General features: G+C 46.7%; 1 protein-coding gene across 4 annotated transcripts in view; it reads right to left on the bottom strand.

The window, feature by feature from the left end:
* Tjp2 (tight junction protein 2) overlaps positions 1 to 20,509 on the bottom strand; it is a 116,016-nt gene that overhangs the window by 72,473 nt on the left and 23,034 nt on the right. Inside the window, exon 1 of one of the 4 annotated variants that reach the window (XM_038343463.1) lies at positions 17,411 to 17,530. The exons of 1 other annotated variant lie outside the window; for it this stretch is intronic. Coding sequence is in view for 2 of the 3 variants with exons in the window: in XM_038343477.1 (XP_038199405.1) it covers positions 607 to 666 (60 nt within the window). In the remaining variant the exon portion in view is untranslated. Of the gene's footprint in view, positions 1 to 606; positions 737 to 17,410; positions 17,531 to 20,509 lie in introns of those variants that run through there. 2 more of the 4 variants (XM_038343477.1, XM_038343455.1) reach the window with 2 other exon arrangements.

Genomic DNA, 20,509 nt, shown 5'->3' on the forward strand with positions numbered 1-20,509 from the left:
AGCCCGAGGTCGAAATCCCTGATTATTTATACCTTAAAATAAACTACTGTGTAAAAGCGGAAACCTGACAAATGGAGACATAAAATAAAAGGGACTGATGACAGGTAAGGTACTCCCAGAATACAAACCATCCATCATCACTCCTTTCTGGGGCTTCCTCTGAAACCCCATCTCCATTCCCTACTGCAAAAGAAGTTATACCGCAGAAGCAGCTGACCGAAAAGGAAAGTGTGGATTTGGGCACCCAAAGAGTCCTCAGTTTCTCTCAGTACATGGCTAGAACCTCTGCTTTAAGCTGGAAAGAGCACACACAAGCGTCCAGTCGGCAGCGACCACAGGACAGAAAGTCTTGAGAACCAACACCAGGGCGCTGGGTTCCACACTTTCCCCTACTTGCGATTTCATCTCAAAGCCAAGTGACTTCAGAGAGACCACAAGCCATCAGCGCCATCCTAGCAGTCCTCGACTTTCCAGCACCCGGTTCCCCTGCGGAGGACCCTAGCTCTCTACAGCCCAGAGAGACCAAGCCCTGGCATAGAGGGGAGCCACGCGGAGCCCACCCGCTCCCACGCAGCCGCTCGCCGCTCGGCCCGGGAGAAAACTTACGCGCAGCCAGCCCGACAGCTCCCGCCGCGGTGGGAACCCGCGGTCTCCCCGCACCGGCATCTCGCGCGCTCTTCTTCCCTCACGTCCTCCTCTCCGCGACTCAGAACTACAAACTGCAGTGGCCGCCCGTACGCCACCACGGGGAGCCTCCCCTTTGTCCCTCCTCCCGCGGCGCAGCCGGCCCGCCCCGCGCTTAGCTGCGCCCACGCCGGCTGCCCGGCCGGGGAAACTCCAACGGCCGCTACCACCCTCGCAGCCGGGGGATGGCTCGCCGGCGCCGCGCCCGAGACCCCGCGGCGAACAGAGTCATGCGCCCCGACTCCCGGCCGGCGACAGAAGACTTGGGGCGGTAGGAGGTCCCCGAGTTCGTGCGTCCGGCTTGCACCCCCGCCTCGCTGGCCGGATGGTTCGCTCCGCCCGCGCGCTTAGTAGCCAGCAGGTCCGGCCGAGCGCGCGCCCGGGGAAGCGCTGCGCGGTGGCAAGGCTGGCCCGTGTCCCCTGATTCCTGGAGGTCGCGCGGCGTCCTGACGGATACCTTTTAGAGAGTGCATCGTGGGGCTTCCCACAAGCAGCGCTTGGGTTCTCTTCCAGAGAACAGCTGGGAAAACCCCAAAGCTTTGCGTCGGAAGTGACCCGCGGGGCCAGCCGGCACAGATAAGTGTTGCACCCCAAATTTCGCAGCTCCATTGCTGACCCAGATTCCAAGGGTACAAAGGTGTTAGGGTTAAATAGTAAAGCGGGACTTTTTAAGGCAATGCCAACCAGGTTACCCTCCTTGGCAGACCGCCAGCAACTCTAATAAAGAGATTGAAATCCGTCTCCTTCGCCAGTGTATAAAAGACAGTAGGTCAAGGCTGATCCGACAGGATTTCTTCAGAGTTCCCCTTGTGCAAGAGTCGTGAGATTTAAATAAACTGTCCTATTACAGGAGCACATAAAGTATTTAGAGAGTCAAAAACTGATACACTGATTAAACACATGATTTGGAGTTAGAAGAGAAAGCGTGCTCACCGCTGTTCTGCCCTTAAATTGGAGAACAAACCCCAGCCTAGGCCCATAAATTGATACGTAAGAGGTAGAAAGGTCTGGAGAGCCGCATGACGAGATCCAGATGCCGGCGGCCTCTCTGAGAATGGCTTCACTTCCTGTCTAATCAGAACAAGTTTGGCAGTATATGTGGAAAAACAAGTCTTGCAGATGCTGCCCTCAAAGCATTACGCTGCTGGCCTCCTTTGGAGTAGGAAGTCCACGCCTTTGAGTAAGCGCTGTGAGTAACATTTCCCTCTTCATCTCCAGTCTCCACTGGGACACGGGCTAGTCTTCCTGACCTGCGCCATGTATTGCCCTCCTGATCTAAGCACCTATTTAAAAATGGTTCCCCAAATTAGGTAGTGCTGCTGGCTTACAGTGGTAATGACAGCACTTGCCAGCCGGTCACACCTTACTTTCATGAGTTCATTACGTCAACAAAGCATCCACAAAGGAAGAAAGGGTCCAGAACATAGCAATTACACCTGTTTAATGGTTTCCTTCTCCTCTGTGACTGGGGCTGTCCAATCTGAGCAGCCCTTGCCGCCGGCCTGTATTTACATTCACTTTCAGTTAACTGAAATGAGAAGCGATGAACATACTAAGTACATTTCCAGGACTGACAGCCACGTGTGCCTAACGACAGCAACTGGGCAGCCCAGACACAGACTATTCCCATCGTGGCAAATGATGACAGGTTTATCTGCCATAATACCTACCAGTTCTTCTGACACAACACCTGAAAGTAAGCATTCTATAAGCTTAATTCAATTGCTACACTTTTTTTCTTTTCTTTTTCTTTCTTTTGTATTGGATTTTGTTTTTGTTTTTTTTTTTTTTTTTCAAGACAGGGATTCTCTGTGTAACCCTGGCTGCCCTAGAACTCACTTTGTAGAGCAGGCTGGCCACGAACTCACAGAGATCTGCCTGCCTCTGGAGTGCTGGGGTTAAAGGCGTGAGCTACCACCTCCCAGCTGCTACATGGGCTTTGTGAGGGCGGTGTAAGCCGTACAACTCTTACAACCCGAGTCTGTGCAACAAGCTCCTGCTATGTAGCCCAGGCACCCTTCAACCTAGAAATCTGTTTGTCTGAAGCGTTAAAATGCTGAGATTACAAGGCATACAACCACCATATCTGGCCCTAAATCAATTCCACTCTTCCGAGAAGCAGTGTATTTCACAGTGATACAATATTTCAAACCCACTCTTGGAATTTGTTTAACCTCTGCTTTTTTGTTTTGTTTTGTTTTGTTTTCTCTTTTGTGACAAGGTCTCACCACCCAGATCAGGCTAACCTTCCTCCTGCCTCAGGGAGCCCTTTACAACAGAGGGTCAGCAAGCAAGGGGAAAATGGAAGTTCATCCCTACTGATATGGGGAGGGTGGAGTTCAGAGAGAGCTTCCAGAGATAACTTGCTAATACAAGCTAGAAGTAAGGATGCGCTTGTGAAACAGAATTAAAGGAAAAGGTCTTCGAGGTGAAAATAAGAACAAGTAGAAACAAAGAATCTGGCCCTAGCGGCCTTTCCCTGAGGGTACCATGGACGGCAGGTGCTGACACCCTTACAAAGGGGGGTTGAGCATTTTATATAGATATCTGTCTTCCTGGATGATAGGTTTGGCAGTGAGGATCTGGGGAACGGTGGTAAGAATTTAATCTGTACTGTGGGAAAGCAGGCAAAATATGACGTGGGTCTGAAGTCAGACAGCTTAGACAAAAGGAAGTCAGATTCAAAAGAGACTGAGGAGGTGGCTCAGTAGACTGGCAACTGAGCAGTAGTGAGAGACAAGAGGGAAGTGAGCCCAGAATGACTCTCGGGTTTGTGGCGCACTTCCATAGACATTCCTTTGACCGAAGTGGAGAATTCAGGAGAGGGAGTGTACCTTGGGAGGGGCCTGAGGAAGGATAATGAATGAGTTTAGGGAAACACAAGAGTCAAGGGAGATGTGTCATCCAGGTGGAGATGCTCGGTAATTCACCACGGACCAAGTGTCAACTGCAGGAGGGATTAAGGAGCACCTGCATAGAGAGGACTGGGACTCATCAATGAGTTGTAGAAGTTGACGTCATGAGAAGGGATGAGTCTGTTTAGACAAAGATGTAGTTAGAGGCAAAGGTGGACCAAAGACAGGACCTGCTTATGAGAACGCCAGTGTGCAGGGAATTTTATGAACTCTGCAGGACAGAGAGCAGAGCAAGCCCGAAAGGGCAGAAGCAGCTTTCTGGGGGAGAATGGTCAGAAAGTCATGGGAAGAGTGAGGTTTAGGAAAGGGAGCATAGCCAATAACACAGCACTGTGAGGAAGTCAGTTGCGAACTAGGGCTGGAGCTGGAGCTCCCTTGCTAGCTTGCTAGTGTGCTTAGCAGGCGCGCAAGTCCTAAATTGGAGCCCCGGCACAATGTAACAATATGGTGGCACACTTGGAAGGGGAGGGCAAGAGAATCAGAAGTCCACTCAGCTCCAAAGAGAGTTGAAGCCAGGCCTGGGCCATATGACATCATCTCTCTTTCAAACAAACAAAACAAAACAATCTGACTCGGAACCTAATTGCTTCACAGAGACCCACTGCTGCTAATATTGGTCAAAGCTGTTCCACTCTGAAGTTCCATTGCTTAGCTAGTTACCTGTTCCCAATCATGGGAGATGGACATCATCTATGTTCAGTGATAAAGTGCTATTAAGTCCTACTTAACGGAAAGCAGGTCTAGCATTAGTGACCTATGTCTATAATCCCAGGACTAAGGCAGGACAATCTTGAGTTAAAGGCCAGCCTCAACTTCCCTGGGAAGAACTGTCTCAATGAAAAAGACAAAATAAAGAAACAAGTCAGGTCTAGAATCCCAGCTACTCATCTGCTTGACGGAAGGGCTGCTTAAGGTCATGACCTGCCTGGACAATAGAGCTACTTCAAGGCTAGCTTGAGTAATTTACTAAGGCCCTGTCTCAAAATAAAAAAACTAAGAAAAGGACAAGAAAGATAGTCCCGTGCTAAATAATGCTTGCCTACCCTGTGTGAGGTCAAGTTCAATCTTCATACAGACAACTGCAAACTGTTAGCTACAATATGAGAAAACTTAGATAGCAAGGAGAATGACAATGTTAACGGTCAATGAAAACAAACACAAGTTTTTATCTAACCTGTGAACAATGAAGCATGAAAATACATAAAAGAATCAGAAAGTATACGGGGCGAATGTCTTGATGATAGCATTGTGAATAGAACTTTCCTCTTAAAATTATAGTCAATGTTTCTGCAATTTGTAAATTACAATGTCTAAGGTTTCTGAAATCGATTAGTTGAAACAACTCAGTCTCAGCACTCTGGAGGCGGAGCAGGTGGATCTCTCTGTATTCCAGGCCAGCCTAGTCTACTCAGTGAGTTCCAATCCAGCCAGAACTACACTGTCAGTCTCCGTCTCACATAAGTAAAGAAAATAAAACAACTCAAACAAAGGCATTTAGATAAACTCAATGCCTTTAGCCAGATTTCCTGCAGAATGCTAAGATATACTCAGCAAGAGAGAGAACCTAATCAGGAAACCAGGGCATACTAGCTGAAGTAGGAGCCTTTCCAATTCAAGCTCTGCCTCAACTATGCGGCCAGTTCCAGGACAGCCTCAACAGAAAAAAGAAGCCGGTGGGGACAGGACTAAGCGCTGGCCTAGTATGTCTGAGCAGCTATCCCAGCCGTTAAAGAAAAAAAGTTAGGATTTGAGACCTATATTAAGAGATATTCTCTCCCCTACCCCATCCTCCCCACCACATACAGAATATATTTAGATAAATATGTATCTGTGTGCATTTATTTGCAACATGGTTACACATAGTTTCTTCAGTTGGGAGCAATGTAAATTCACAAAGTCTCCAGGCTACTTTCTACACCCAAGGCGGACTGGAATCAAATGGACCCACCCCCTCCACAAACATTCTCGAATGCCTACCTTTTTCCCTCGGGGAGAGAGGGAGAGAGGGAGAGAGGGAGAGAAGGAGAGAGAGAGAGAGAGAGAGAGAGAGAGAGAGAGAGAGAGAGAGAGAGAGAGAGAGAGAGAGAGAGAATAACTAGTACGATGAAAAGATAGACACAGACACACACACAAAAGATGACAAGAAGCCCCAGGTGACCCGAGACACTTCTCCAAAGGAAGAGGTGCCTCCCTTGCCTTCCTGGTGACCGCATCTCTCCTGGCCCCTCCCTGCACCTCCACACTCCAAACACTAGTTCTAGATCACCACCCTCTTGCCTTGCAAGACCGCTTCAACAACACCACTTCCACCCCCCTCCCCAAAAACTACTTCAGGAGGGGGGAGGGGCACCTCCACTTCTGCTCAATCCTTGACTTCACATCTGGTTATCACATATTGGTCCTTTCACCCTCAAAGGCAGTTAAACTACTCTTCTTCTGTTCCTTTTTGTTTTTTTTTTCTTCTTGGGGGAGCAGGGGCTGGTGACTGGCTATCTAGCTCTCCAAATCCTACATTACTGAAGGGCTTCTTACTTCAGTGTGGAACTTCTAGTGCCATGCATTCCTGCCCAACCTGTCTGCCTGGTGGAAAAATGACTTATTTCTCCCCTCCCGTCTCTGCTGTGCTGGAGACAGAGCCTCACAAGCACATGCACACCAAACATACAATGAACACAGCGCTCCATCCTCAGGCCCTAGTAACAGACTTTAGAATTGTGTGGTCCTCATTCATACGTACAGCGGAGAAGAGATGGGCACGGCCCCAGCACAACGAATCATGAAGTATTTTACATTTCTGCAAATAGGAGCACGATACAGTTATACGCATCAGTGATACCCATTATTTCACATACTATCAGACATTTAGTAAAAATTTAAAAATAGTAAATAAAGTAAATAAACTTAGAAATTATAATCGATGCTAATATAATCCAGGCAAAAAAACAAAGGGAGGGTGATAGTCTAATTCCCAAAGCCGTGCCATTGTATCATTCATAATGGTCTACCTTTAACAAAAAAATTGCAAGGTGCATGGCTGGAAAATACGTGGTGGCTCTAGTTTAACTGATGTGATTTCACAGCTGTTAGGGTTTCCACTTAGATGATATCATGATTGGAAAAAAAAAACCAAAATTTTTAGCTTTTATTTTAACTTGCATGTGTGTGATGTGACTACAGTGCCCTCAGAGGCCAGAAAGCGGCATCAGAACCCCTGGAGCTGGAGATAAAGGCCCTGCGAGCCCTCTGACACACCCTCTGGAAGAGCGGTAAACATTCTTAACTGCTGAGCCCCAAGCCTTGCAATTTTAAGGAATTACTCCTAGAATCTAAAACTATAGTATCTATAAGTGGTGAAAAAGCTGTCCACGGACTGGAGAGAGGGCTCAGTGGTTAAGAGCACTTGCTGCTCTTTCAGAGGACCCGAGTTCAACTCCTAGTACCTACATGGTGACTCAGAACCACCATAAGTACAGTTCCAAGGGACCTGATGCCCTCTTCCAATCTCCAAAGGCAGGCACACGGTACACATATATGCATACAGGCAAAACACTCATACACATAAAATAAAATTTAAAAACATTTAAAGAAAGAAAAGTGCAGCTGCGTGTGGTAGTACATGCCTTTAATTCCAGCACTAAAAGAGGCAGAGGCAAGTGGATCTCTGTGAGATTGAGGCCATCCTCAGTGAGTTCCAGAACAGCCAAGGCTACACAGAGAAATCCTATCTCAAAAAAAGAAGGGAAAAGGAGAAGCAGAGAGAGAGGTGGGGGGGAGGAAGAAAAATGTCACCCATGTGTCTAGCTATACAAGTCACTGAAGGTCCCAAAGTTACTTAGAATTTCTTGTGCTCATATATTCTTTCATTACACAAAATCAATTTTATGGTCATTAAGTCATCTAACATGATTATAAATAGCACAATTAAACAGAATGGCTCTAGAAATATGACAGTGGGACAAGCTCACTCTGAGTCTATAGAGACTGCAGACAGCAAGTCATTTACAGGCTCTCAGTGCAGCACTTAGAAGCAAGTAAGCTAAACGTGAGCACATTAGAAACCACTAGGAAGCTCTCAGACGGACTTCCATCTTTTCACCGATTAAAAACCATTGGTTTACCTTTGCAAATAGTGTCTCTGGTTGGCCGGAAAGCGGCTTGCAGCTGCTGCCTTCCAGACTGCTCTCATGCCATCATAGAGGGAAAGAGCAGAAGGCTGTCCAGATATTTCAGAGTCTCAAACAGCAGTGCAGTTTTCACCCGGGAACACTTTTCTGACCAGTAAGTTAGAGCATCACAGTGTGTAATAGTTGGCATGGACCACTTGCATTTTTGTTAAATTTTCAAACTGGTGAGTTCTGTGAAAATGATTGAGTAATACTATAAAGCTAACTGTTCAGAAAAGCACGGTCTTTTTTTTTTTAATGAATTGATCTGTATGTGTGTGTGTGTGTGTGCACACATGCTTATGCATGCCATGGCATGCTTATGCATGCACACCTGTGGAGGAGGTCAGAGGACAACTTGCAGGAGCCAGTTCTCTTCATCTACCGTGTGGGTCCTAGAATTCTAGCCAGGCTGTCAGGCTTCGTCACCAGATCTTGACCAGAAGAACCATCTTACTAGCCCAAGACACTTAAAGATCATCTAAGACCTACCTAACAGCCACCTCTGAAATTAGATAAATATTCCAGACATAAACCCAAACAGAAGGTTATATGGATGACTACCCAGAGAGAAGAATAATTTTAACAAAAATTAAATCATACTGTTTTACTTAAAACTAGTAAATAAGCTGGGCGGTGGTGGTGCACGCCTTTAAGCCCAGCACTCCGAGGCAGAGGCAGGGGGATCCTGTTTCAAGGCCAGCCTGCTCTATAGAGCGAGTTCCAAGGACTGGCTCCATACTTACTGAGAAACCCTGTCTTGAAAAACCAGAAGAAAAAAATAAAACCTAGTAAATAAAAGCTTTATTTGATGCTGATAGAAAAAAGAAACCTAAGTGAGGGCCGCGGTTTAGCTCACTAGAAGTCTTGTCTGAGGCCCTGGGTTCGGTCTCTACCGCTGCAGGTGGCGGCAGCAGCAGCAGGCACGTGTGGGGGGTGGGGCGGGGATGGCAGGAGGGTGGGCATGGGACCCACACAACACACAACCACCACCCACCATCACCTCCACCATAACCAAATTTGAACAATAGCAAAAATAAATGCTTCTTCAGCATGCTGAAGAATCCCCCCAAAAAATATTATTAAAAGAGTAAAGAAAGGGATTCCCCCACCCCACACACATACATGCGAAGCTTTGCAATGGTAAAATCAAAATGGAAAGCATTATGAGATTACATGGTTTTATTGTAGAAAGTATTCCTTCTCAAAACCTGCCTCTCCTCTGTCTCTCTGAGTCCAGCCCCACTGTCTGCCTGAGTCCAGCCCCACTGTCTCCCTGAGTCCAGCCTCAATGTCTGCCTGAGTCCAGCCCCACTGTCTCCCTGAGTCAAGCCCCACTGTCTCCCTGAGTCCAGCCCCACTGTCTCCCTGAGTCCAGCCCCACTGTTTGCCTGAGTCCAGCCCCACTGTCTCCCTGAGTCCAGCCCCACTGTCTCCCTGGACCCAGCCCCACTGTTTCCCTGAGTCCAGCCCCACTGTTTCCCTGAGTCCAGCCCCACTGTCTCCCTGAGTCCAGCCCCACTGTCTCCCTGAGTCAAGCCCCACTGTCTCTCTGGACCCAGCCCCACTGTCTCCCTGAGTCCAGCCCCACTGTCTGCCTGAGTCCAGCCCCACTGTCTGCCTGAGTCCAGCCCCACTGTCTCCCTGAGTCCAGCCCCACTGTCTCCCTGAGTCCAGCCCCACTGTCTCCCTGAGTCCAGCCCCACTGTCTCCCTGAGTCCAGCCCCACTGTCTCCCTCCCATCCAGTTCTCCCAGCAGCCAAGATGATCTTTTTATCAGGAAAACGAGATCCTGTTGCTTTTTGTGACTAAACTCTTGAGAGGCCACCACGCATTCAAAAGGTCACCAATCTAAACTTAGATTTAAAGGTGGTCCCCTTGGGGGATGGGGAAAAGTGCTTGCCACACAAGCATGAAGACAGGAATTCAGAACCCTATAGCCACGTAAATGCCAGCCGGGTGTGGTGGCCAACCAGAATCCCAGCACAGAAGTGGAGAGGGGATCCCCTGGGCTAGCTGGCTAACCAGGCTGAATCAGCAAGCTCTGAGACCAACCTGAAACATCTCAGTAAGTAAAGTAGAAAACAGTCAAGGATGATACCTGACAGCAACCTATGTCCTACACATACCTGCATACATATACATACAAATATACATGTGTATGCATACACACAAATACACATATACACATGATACATATACACCTGCATAATACACATACACATAATACATACAAATACACATATGCATATATATACATATTCACCTGAATACATGCAGATATACACCTGCACACATACACATACACACAAAACATACAAATGCACCTATGCATACATATACGTACTCACCTAAATACATGCAGATATACACCTGCACACATACACATACACACAAAACATACAAATGCACAAATGCATACATATACATATTCATCTAAATACATGCAGATATACACCTGCACACATACACACCTGTATGCATACAGATATACACCTGCATACAAACACATACACACATGCATACACATGGACAATGGGGGGAAAGAGTAAGATCCTCATAATGGACTGAATGGATTCGTTGCCGTTTCCCTTTCCCCCCATCCCACACTGTCCCCATACCTTTGGGAAACACTATGCTAAGAAATGAAGTCTCTTCCAGCCAGCCAAAGGCGAAGGTCTTCATTGAGAACTGAATCTGGAGGCCTGACGTGATGGCTGAGCAGTTATGAGCACTGGCTGCTCTTCCAGGGGACCTGGTTTCAATCCCCAGCACCCACATGATGGCTCACAATCACCTGTAACTCCTGCTGCTGGGGATCTAACCCTCCTCTAGCCTCCAAGGGTACCACACACAGGATGTGAAGGCATACATGCAAGCAAAACACAGGAACACACAAACTAATAAAATTAAGTTAAAACATTAAAACAAAAGAACTGAATTGTCCAGCATGTTGATCTTGGACTGCCTAGTCTCTAGAACGCTGAGAAATGAGCATCTGCGCTTAGAGTCCCCCGCCCCCAGCGTATAGGGTTTTCCTAGAGACCTCCAAGGTCTGCCGAGGGGACCCTACCTTCTCTGACCTCACCAGCTCTGCAATCTTACAAGCTCACTGCCAGCAGTCACACTGGCTTTCTATGTGACCGTGGCTTCTGAGACCCTGTCCCTGTCATTCCTGTCCCAGGCTCTTCAGTGGAGCTCTCCTGCTTCGGGTGTTTGTTTGTTTCTTTTGTCCTTTTCTTCTTTTGCTTTGTGTTCGAGGAACAGGGTACTTGTATCCCAGACAGGCTTACCCCTTGCAACCTCTCTTCCTAAGTCCCACGTTTACAGGTGGGCATGGGCTTCCTGCTTAGATTCCTTTCTAAGCCTGAAGTAGGAAGCACTCACTTGAGTGGCTACCAGGAAGCGATGCCCAGAGAAATGATCTATGTCACAGATACAGCAGGGAAACGGAATCCAAGAAACAAGCCTTTCAGGAACATAGGACTGGGATGAAAAGGCCCTGGATGGTCTGGCTAGGGAAAGCTCAGTTAAAGGAGTACGATAGGAAGGCCGGGGCCAAAGAAAGCAAAGGAGCTGATTATCCATGTCTCCCTCTTTGGAACTTCATTGTTATCACTGGCAATGCAGCGCCATGGATGTTATTGCTGCGATGAAAGACGTCACTGTAAGTACAAAGGAGTCGGACACACAGGGATAACTTCTTGGCAGATGGTACCCTCCCGCTGCCTTCTCCTCTGCCTTCCCAGAGCAAACATCCCCACCCCCGCCCCAGCCACAGCATCCTCTGCTTGATGTTAAGGATTAGTAACATTTCTGAGTATGGTGGATTTAGTTGGCCAAAGAATTGGCTCTAGAGTTCAGATTCAGCTTTGACCTGGATGACTTCAGAGTCTGGGAAGGGAGCCAGCAAGATGGCTTGGTCGACAAGGATGGCTCAGTGGGCAAGGCATGCCCTGCTGCCAAGCCTGACAACCTGAATTCCATCCCCAGGACCTACATGACGGGAGAGAACAGATTCCCAAAAGCTGTCCTCTGACCACACATGTGTGCGGCACACATGTGTTTTCTCTCACACATGCATACATACATACATACATACATACATACATATTTTTAAACCCTCTTGGGAGGCCTGCAGTGCTATTTGGGAAGAAATCTTAAGCTGGAAAGAGGCAGCTACAGTTCTATATAAGCCCTGGCTTTGACTTCCACAGCCAAGTGTCAGGTTTGTCCAGGCCAGAGGCAGAAGTCAAGAAAGTACTCAACCTTGTCAATAAAGTGATGGATCAAGCTTGACCCAACTCCAGTGATGGGTAGCTATGGTGGTTTGAACGAGAAGGTTTCCCATAGGCTTATGTATTTGAGTGCTTGGTCTCTAGTTAATGGAATCCATTAGGGAAGGATTAGGAGATGTGGCCTTGTTGAAGAAAGTGTGCCCCTAGGGTGGCCTGTGAGGTTCCAAAAGACTGGTGTCATTCCTGGTTAGCCTGTGGATAAGGCTGTAAACCCTCAGCTCCTGCTCCAGCACCATGCATGCCTGCCTGCCTGCCTGCCTGCTGCCACACTCCCCACCATGATGGTCATAGTCTAAACCTCTAGAACTGTAAGGCACAAAAAAAAAAAAATCTCTGTGAGCTGCCTTGGTCATAATGTCTCTTCCCAGCAACAGAAAAGGAACTAAGATGCTCTTTCAGTGAAGGACTGCTTCCTCCCTGGCAGGGAGCAGGCACTGCACTCTGCGCCACCAGTGTCTACTATATATCTCTTCTCAAGGACAAATGTTACCTGTTAGCTTCATCCTGAGGAAGAAAGTAGAAACCCCAATCAATAGATTAAACGAACAGTGTGTACCAAGAACGTCCGATGCATTATATAAAATCAATTGACATAAATCTTAAAAGAACCAGTTAAAAAGGAAACAAAATAAAAATCAACAAGCAAACAAACAAAAAATATAGGCCTGGGACTGGGAACACAGCTCAGAGGTACAGCTCAGTAATAGGGGGGAAAAGTAACAAAATGTCACTTCTGAGCCAATCCAGGTCACTGGAAGAGCACTCTCCACCCAGGTATCTCTGACTAGAGAAGCATACTGAGCCCAGCTCTACACACCAGATGTACAGAAGCTCTTTGGTGACCCGGAGGCGGAGGCAGGCAGATCTCTGTGAGTTCGAAACCAGTTCAGTCTACAAAGCAAGTCCCAAGACAGTCAGAACCGTTACACAGAGAAGCTGTGTCTCAAAAAATCAAAACCAAACAAACACACTGAAGGGACGAAGCAAGAAAATAAATCTCAAATCTTACAATATTTATTTAATAAGCTTAAGTAATTCACTAGCTATTTCCCTTATAATCATAGTTGTGAAAGTCTATGTGCACAGGGGCTTTAGCAGCATGTATATATCCGCGTATTGCGTGTTTGCCTGCTGCCACAGAGGTCAGCAGAAGACATCAGATGCCCTGGAACTGGGGTTATAGATGGCAATGAGCCACCGTGTGGGTGCTGTGAATAAAACCTGGGTCCTCTGGAAAAGCAGCCAGTGCTCTTCCTAGCTGCTGAGACATTTCTCCAGCCCATAACTATATTTTTATATAATTATAATATCTCATGATTTGCTATTTAACTTGTTAATATATTTCATAAACATTAGCATCATAATAAACCCAAACTCATATTACCTTCAGATTGACTGCTGCCATCCCTACCATGGTCACCAGTGAGGGCACACATGTAGACTTCCCTGAACTGCAGGCAAGCACTGATTCTTACAGAGATTCTTACTGATTATTAATTTATAGCTATGACAAGGCTACCCTGTGTCCTCACAGCAGAGTAACCAAAGGGGGCCTCAGACACCTGCCCTCTGCTGGGCCCTCCTGTGGCTCTCATCTGCTCGTTTTAGTGACCACACACCAGCTAGGGAAGCTAACCCTTTTGTAGACAGAAGTGTGTCCCATCTCTCTCCCTGCTTCTCCCATGTATATTAAAGTGGAATAAATGATGACTGGGTGCCTGGTTTGGGTGCCTCTGCCCCAGGATGTCTGGGAGAGCTGGCTCAGCCGCGTTCTCACGTTCTCAGAGACTGACTGCACCAAGCTACTCCCACACTCCTGGTAAGCAGGGGGAGCGTCCTAAGAAAGGCGTGAAAGAAGGCAAATCAAAACCTTTCCAAACAGAGATGTGTGGCCTAGGCTAAAACAAACAAATAAAGCTTATCTCTTCCAGACGGGGGTCTCATTATGTACCCCAGGCTGGCCTCAGACTCACAGCAACCCTCCCCCTGCATGATGACCTTGCAGGCATGTATCATCACACTGACTTCAGTAATGAAAATTTATTCAAGTTCCGGGACACATGTGACCTTTCCTGCCTCCCAAGCTATGATCTAGCTGTTTGTTTGTAAAGCAGTTTGGGATGCAATAAATATGTCTTGCACAGGCTTCAGCACAAGACTTGAGAAAGGTGCTGGGGAAGTCAGATATGAAGTAATATGATGTAACCAAGAGCATCTCTAAGAGAGGTGAGAAAATAAGACAAACCCAAGTATAGGTGTTAGCTAATCAAGGGAAAGTCCTCGATTTGTGTTTTTGTTGTTGTTGCTTTATTATTTATTTATTTGTTTATTTGAGGCAGGGTTTCTCTGTATAACAGCCCTGGCTGTCCTGGAATTCTGTAGACCAGGCTAATTTCAAACTCAGGGATCCACCTGCCTCTGCCTCCCAAGCACTGGGATTAAAGGTGTGCGCCATCATGCCTGACAGATCTGTGTTTTAAACGAACTAGCCAAGGGTGACCTCCAAGACATCCCCAAGTTCCTTGAGATTTACATTTGAAACACCAAATCCCCAAACCAGTACCTTGGCACTTTTATCAGGAACAAGTCTAGCTATGACCCCAACAGTCTGTTTCCTATATTGCCTTTCTCCTCCCTGTCTGGCTTGGTATTAACACATTAAAAAGCAGGAGCTGCCTCAACTTCAAGCCTGGCTGCTGTGAGGAAGACTTGCCAGTCACAGTCACAAAACTCAGTACAAAGGACTTCCCAGGAGGGACCTGCTGAAGCCAAAAGAGCATCTCTACAGCACACAGTGCAAGCTTGGATCCCTCAACCACAGTACGCTTGTTCGTGACCAAACACACACACACACACACACACACACACACACACATTTTAACCATCAGGAGTGATGGTGCTAGGAGGTGGCATTTCAGGGGTGATTCGGTTTTGGCGACTCTGCCTGCAAAACTAATTTTCTTATCAAAGAGGTTCCAAGCTGGCTGTGGCAGCACACACCTATCAATCCCAGCACTAAGGAGACAGAAACAGGGGGACCACTAGCAGTTCAAGGCCAGCCTGTTCTACAACACAGAGTCTCAGATCAGCCAAGAGTACAGTATGAGACCCTGTCTCAAAAAAAAAAAAAAAAAATGTTTGGTGACAAACCCTTCAGTTCCAGTGTTCAGGAGGCAGAAGCAGGCTGATTTTGGTGGGTATGAGAGGATATGGTGAGACCCCTGTTTCAAAAAACAAAACAACAAAACAAAAAAGGCTCTCACCAGAACAGTGGGAAGATGGCGTGTATGAGGAAGTGGTCCTGCATCAGATGCTAAATATCCAGGTGGCTTTATAGTGGTTCTGTGGGTCGGAGTGCTTGCCTAATAGTCACAGGACCCTGGGGCCAGTCCTGACAGACAGACAGACAGACAGACAGACAGACAGACACACACACACACACACACGTTTTGTTTTTTTTTTTTTTTTTTTTTTTTTTTTGGTTTTTCGAGACAGAGTTTCTCTGTGGCTTTGGAGCCTGTCCTGGAACTAGCTCTTGTAGACCAGGCTGGCCTCGAACTCACAGAGATCTGTCTGCCTCTGCCTCCCGAGTGCTGGGATTAAAGGCGTGCGCTACGTTTTGATGTTTTTAAAGTTACACCATGCTCAAGTTCTTTCGTTACAGCATCTCAGAGGACTAAGACAGACATTCTATGCTGTCCTCCCAATTGATTTGACTAAGCTAGCAGATCCAACCTAGCACTCTGGTTTCAGAAAACGCACTTCTGCAGTCTGGAGAAGCAAATTCCCTCACATTTGAGACCTTTCAGAACTCTAAACAGAACATCTCCACAAACCAAAAACCTACTCTTAACCGCATGGAGTCAGTGCATGAGACCTACCCCCATTCAAGCATGCTCATTGGGTCTAAATATAAAATGTTCACTACAGTTTCATGTATTAAAGACTAGGTCTCTAGATTTGAGAGCTGCTAGAAGCTTCAGGACGCAGGGCCTGGCTGCAGGCAGTTGGTGATGGGGCATGTCCTCCTGTGTCCGTCCTCTCCCTCTCTGCTTCCTGGCGGCTGTGAAGAGCCTCTGTGTCGTGACACGCCACTCCACCACAGACGCAGAGACACAGAACATGGCGAGCATGGAAGCCGAAATCAGTCTCTTTCTCTTCTTTAGTGGTTTATGTCAGACTTCTTGTCATCTGACTGAAATGATCTCAGGCAACCAGACTCTAAGAAAGGCCTTGGGATGTGCCTGGCCCTTGCTGATGGTTAAGCCATCAACTTCAAGCTGACTTTGCCTTGAATCTGAGGTTCATAGGCATTAGACCTGTATCTAAGACTACACAATAAGAAAGCCACAGCCTGAGCCCTGAACAGCTACCTGTCATTTGGGAGTATTCAGTTCACACACCAGTCAATTCTAGTTCTCCAAATGAGCAAGAGATGCCAGCGGAAGCGGATGGAATTATGAACTAAGTACATGAAGAAAAGGCTAACCCCATTTGGGCCAGCCACAGATGGGCTAGAACAGAGGCTAAACCCTAAGTCTAACCCCAGGCTAGACACAGACAGGCTACAGCAGAGACTAAGCCCTAAGTCCAAGCCCATCCGGGCAGTCACAGACGGACTACAGCAGAGGCTAAACCCTAAGTCCAACCCCATCCAGGCCGGCCACAAATGGACTACAGCAGAGGGTAAACCCTAAGAATAAATAAACCCAAGCGTCTGTTGAAATAAAACCTAATACCTTGTAAAACTTGTCTAATTCATCCTTAAAAGTGAGTCAGTAACAGTAATACTTGCTCTGAGCTCCTCACTAAAATTGAGCACAAAATCTATCTTTAGAAGCTAGAGTGCTCTTTTTTTTAAGAGTCTCCCAAGTGCCTCCCACTGTTACACACTGCCATGTCAATGACGATGAACTACATTTGTGACCTACAAAAATGATCTCCAACTTCAGACACCAAGCACACCAAATGCTACTCCCACCAGCTATGAGTTTATTTTGAACCACAAGAGAGCTACATGTATGCTTCAGCCAAGAAATTACAGCATCCGACCTTGGCAGGATGCAACAAGTGCTTCTCCTAGCTAAGTCATCATTCCTTCTCTTTTGCTTTTTATGCAAGAACGGAGATTGAACTTAAGGCCTGAGCTATGTCTACAGTCCAAACATGATCCTTCAGCTCCTCACTCAGTAAATAAGATAGTATCATCAAATTTCTTTTAGGAAACATACATAAACATACGGGCATCCTTGAAAATAGTGACCTTATCTTTATCGATGATGTGAAATAATATATCAAATTTCTGATGTGAGCCAGTGACTAGGTTAATAAGAGACAAGTAAGCAAGTACCTGGGAGAACAGGCTGTATGTGGACACTGCTCTGTGGTCCTCTGGGTGCTTGGGCCTGGCGCTGTAGCCTGGGTGCCAGTCCCACTCACAGGGAGAGGACAGTAAGGTAGTACTCCGCACCCTGGAGGAGACAGAACGGTTACTAAGTGCTTGTCCTCGGTTTGATGACATTCCAGGGATTACAGTGACATTCAACTATCACAGCTCACCCTGTAGTATAGCTGTTAAATATACACAGACTTATACAGCAGGCTGTATAAATCCATTTCACAACACCTATTATCCTCCAAAAGAAACCCAACATCCATTAGCAATCACACCCCCTCCCCCGGCCCCACAATTCTCTCCCTGCCCTCTGACCCTAGGCAATTACCAATCTCATTTGTTTCTAGCAATTTACCTATTTTTATAAGTCATTTCTTTTTTAAAAAGTATTTATTTTTCTTTTATGTGTATTAGTCTGTTGCTTGTATGTCTGGGTACCATGTGTATGCAGTGTATGCAGGGGCCAGAAGAGTGATTTGGAGCACCTGGAACTAGTTTATGGGCAGTTGTTAGCCACCAGGCAAGTGCTGGGAGTTAAACCCAGGTCTTCAGCAAGAGTAACAAGTGCTTTCAATTGCTGAGCTGTCTCTCCAGCCGCCTAGGATTACCTAATTTGTGTATTTTCTGTAAATGTCCACTACAGTAATGACAGCTATATGACAGCTTCTCTTTAACTTAGCATCCCATATTTGAGGTAAATCCTTAGCATATATCAGAAACCCATTGTGTGTGTGTGTGTGTGTGTGTGATGGCTGGAGAATTGCCCTTGCGGTTCAAGTACTCTTGCAGAGGACCCAGGTTTTGGTCTCCAATACCCATATAGCAGTTAATAATCCACTGTAACTCCATTTCCAGGGATGCAGCACCTTTTTAAAATGATTTACATGCACATGTGTGTGCTTGTGCATGAAAGACCCCTTGGAGGCCAGAAAGGGGTATTGGGTCCCCTGGAACTACAGTTACAGGAGGTTGCAGGGATCCGTACATGGGTGCTGAGTGCTGGGAACTGACTCCAATCTTCTACAAGAGCAGTAGGCTCAGTCTGTCTTTCTTTCTTTCTTTCTTTCTTTCTTTCTTTCTTTCTTTCTTTCTTCTTCCTTTTCTCTCTCTCTCTCTCTCTCTCTCTCTCTCTCTCTCTCTCTCTCTCTCTCTGTTTTGTCTGTATGTTTGTCTGTATGTATGTATATATCATCTATCTATCTGTTTATCAGGCTTTTCAAGACAGGGTTTGGGTTTGGGATTTGGGGTTGGTTTTTCTCCGCGTAGGTCTGGCTGCCCTGGAGCTAGCTCTGTAGACCAGACTGGCCTCGAACTCACAAAGATCTGCCAGCCTCTGCCTCCTGAGAGCTAGGATTCGAAGCATGCACCATCACCGCCTGGTACAATATGCATTCTTAACCACTGAGCTGTCCTTCCAGCCCTCAATACTCCATTACTTCTAACAGCCATGAATGAAATAATATCCCACTGTATAGACGTACCACAATCTACTAATCTACTTATCAACTGATAGGAATTGGGCTAGGCCCAGCTCACCCAAGGATAATCCCCAAGTTCAAGAATTTCAGAAAATTTACCTTCTGTGTGTAGGGGGAAAACTTTAGCAGGTGAGAAAACAACTGAGAAACAGAGAAAACTTTTCCCCCTTTAACACAGGGTGTCAATATATAGCCTAGCCTGGCCTTAAACTTGTAACTCTATCTCTTCCCATCAAGTGCAGGGATTACAGATGTGTCCCCCAGGCCTGGTAAGAAATTTTTAATATGGTAAAATGTCCATAATATTTAGTATATTAAAGTGAACAAAGACAAAGCACTTCAAACTACAAAGGGATTTCCTTTATACAGTTTCAGGAAAACTGGCTTACAGCTTTGTGTTACTTGACCACTATCAACCCAAGGGGCATGGTTTCTTTCCCTCACTCAGTTCCGAACATTTAACCCTCCACATTCCTGCCCACTACCACAAGGGGGCAAGCTCAAACCTGGGCCGTGCGGGCTCTGCTGAGACCATAGCAGGGAATCCTGCAGTGGGAGGAAGAATGTGCCCTCGTGAGACTTCCAGACCCACACAAAAAGATACTGACTCTCTGCGTTAACCCTCTCCTTCCCAAGCCACCGAACCAGAAGTCAGGGACGGTGTCGATTTTATTTGTTCAGGCAAGAGGCCCGTTTCCCCTCTCCAAGGACCAGCAGGAAGTGTAGACCGAGGCTAACCCAAGGTCATCTGGACTTCCTACAAAGCAAGTGGCGGACCAAGCCCAGCCCATTGGCAGTTTCTATTATTACTTCCAAAGATAAATAAACGGCAAGCAAATCACGATGAGCTTGGTTGTGCCTTTGGCCTGAATGTGGGATTCTTCTGCAGGTATCAGGTCTAAACAGTTTCTTTTATTGAAAAGTTTGCTTTTTAGCAAAGCTTTTTGTGTGTCTATAACATCCTGGATTTAACTTTCTTACTTTTGGGGGGCGGGCAGAGGGAAACAATCTCGTGTAGTCCAGGCTAGCCTCAAATTTATTCTGTAGCTTTTGGAATAAATGATCCTCTGGCCCCCACTTCCCCACTGCTGAGATTACTGGCACGGACCAGCATGCCCAGTTCATGGGGAAGGCTCAGGGGAAATTTTCCCTCGAAGAAGTACAGCCAACAATCTCCCTTCCTCCCACTGAGATGTTGAACAGCTTCTGGGAGAGGAGGAATTGAGACAAACAGCCAACAAAATAATCTGAATGTGCCAGGTCTCAAGACAGCAAGAGCAATGGAAAATGAGTCTCTGGATGCTGCTTCCTGTGTGGTCCTTGCACCAAACCCGCAGCATCATCTGTACCCTCAGTATCATCTGTGTGTTGGAAATGCAGAATAATAGATTGAAGGACTGCCGAGAGTTCGAGGGGTAGAGGGTAGTGATGTAATTATATTTTTATTTTGAAAAATAAGAAAAATAATGATAATAACTTCAGGACTGGAGAGATGGTTCAGTGGTTAAGAGCACTGGCTGCTCTTCCAGAGGATCCAAGTTTGATTCCCAGCACCCACATGCTGTTCACAACCCTG

Source organism: Arvicola amphibius, chromosome 1 (assembly GCF_903992535.2).
Source record: "Arvicola amphibius chromosome 1, mArvAmp1.2, whole genome shotgun sequence".
Classification (NCBI taxonomy): Eukaryota; Metazoa; Chordata; class Mammalia; order Rodentia; family Cricetidae; genus Arvicola; species Arvicola amphibius.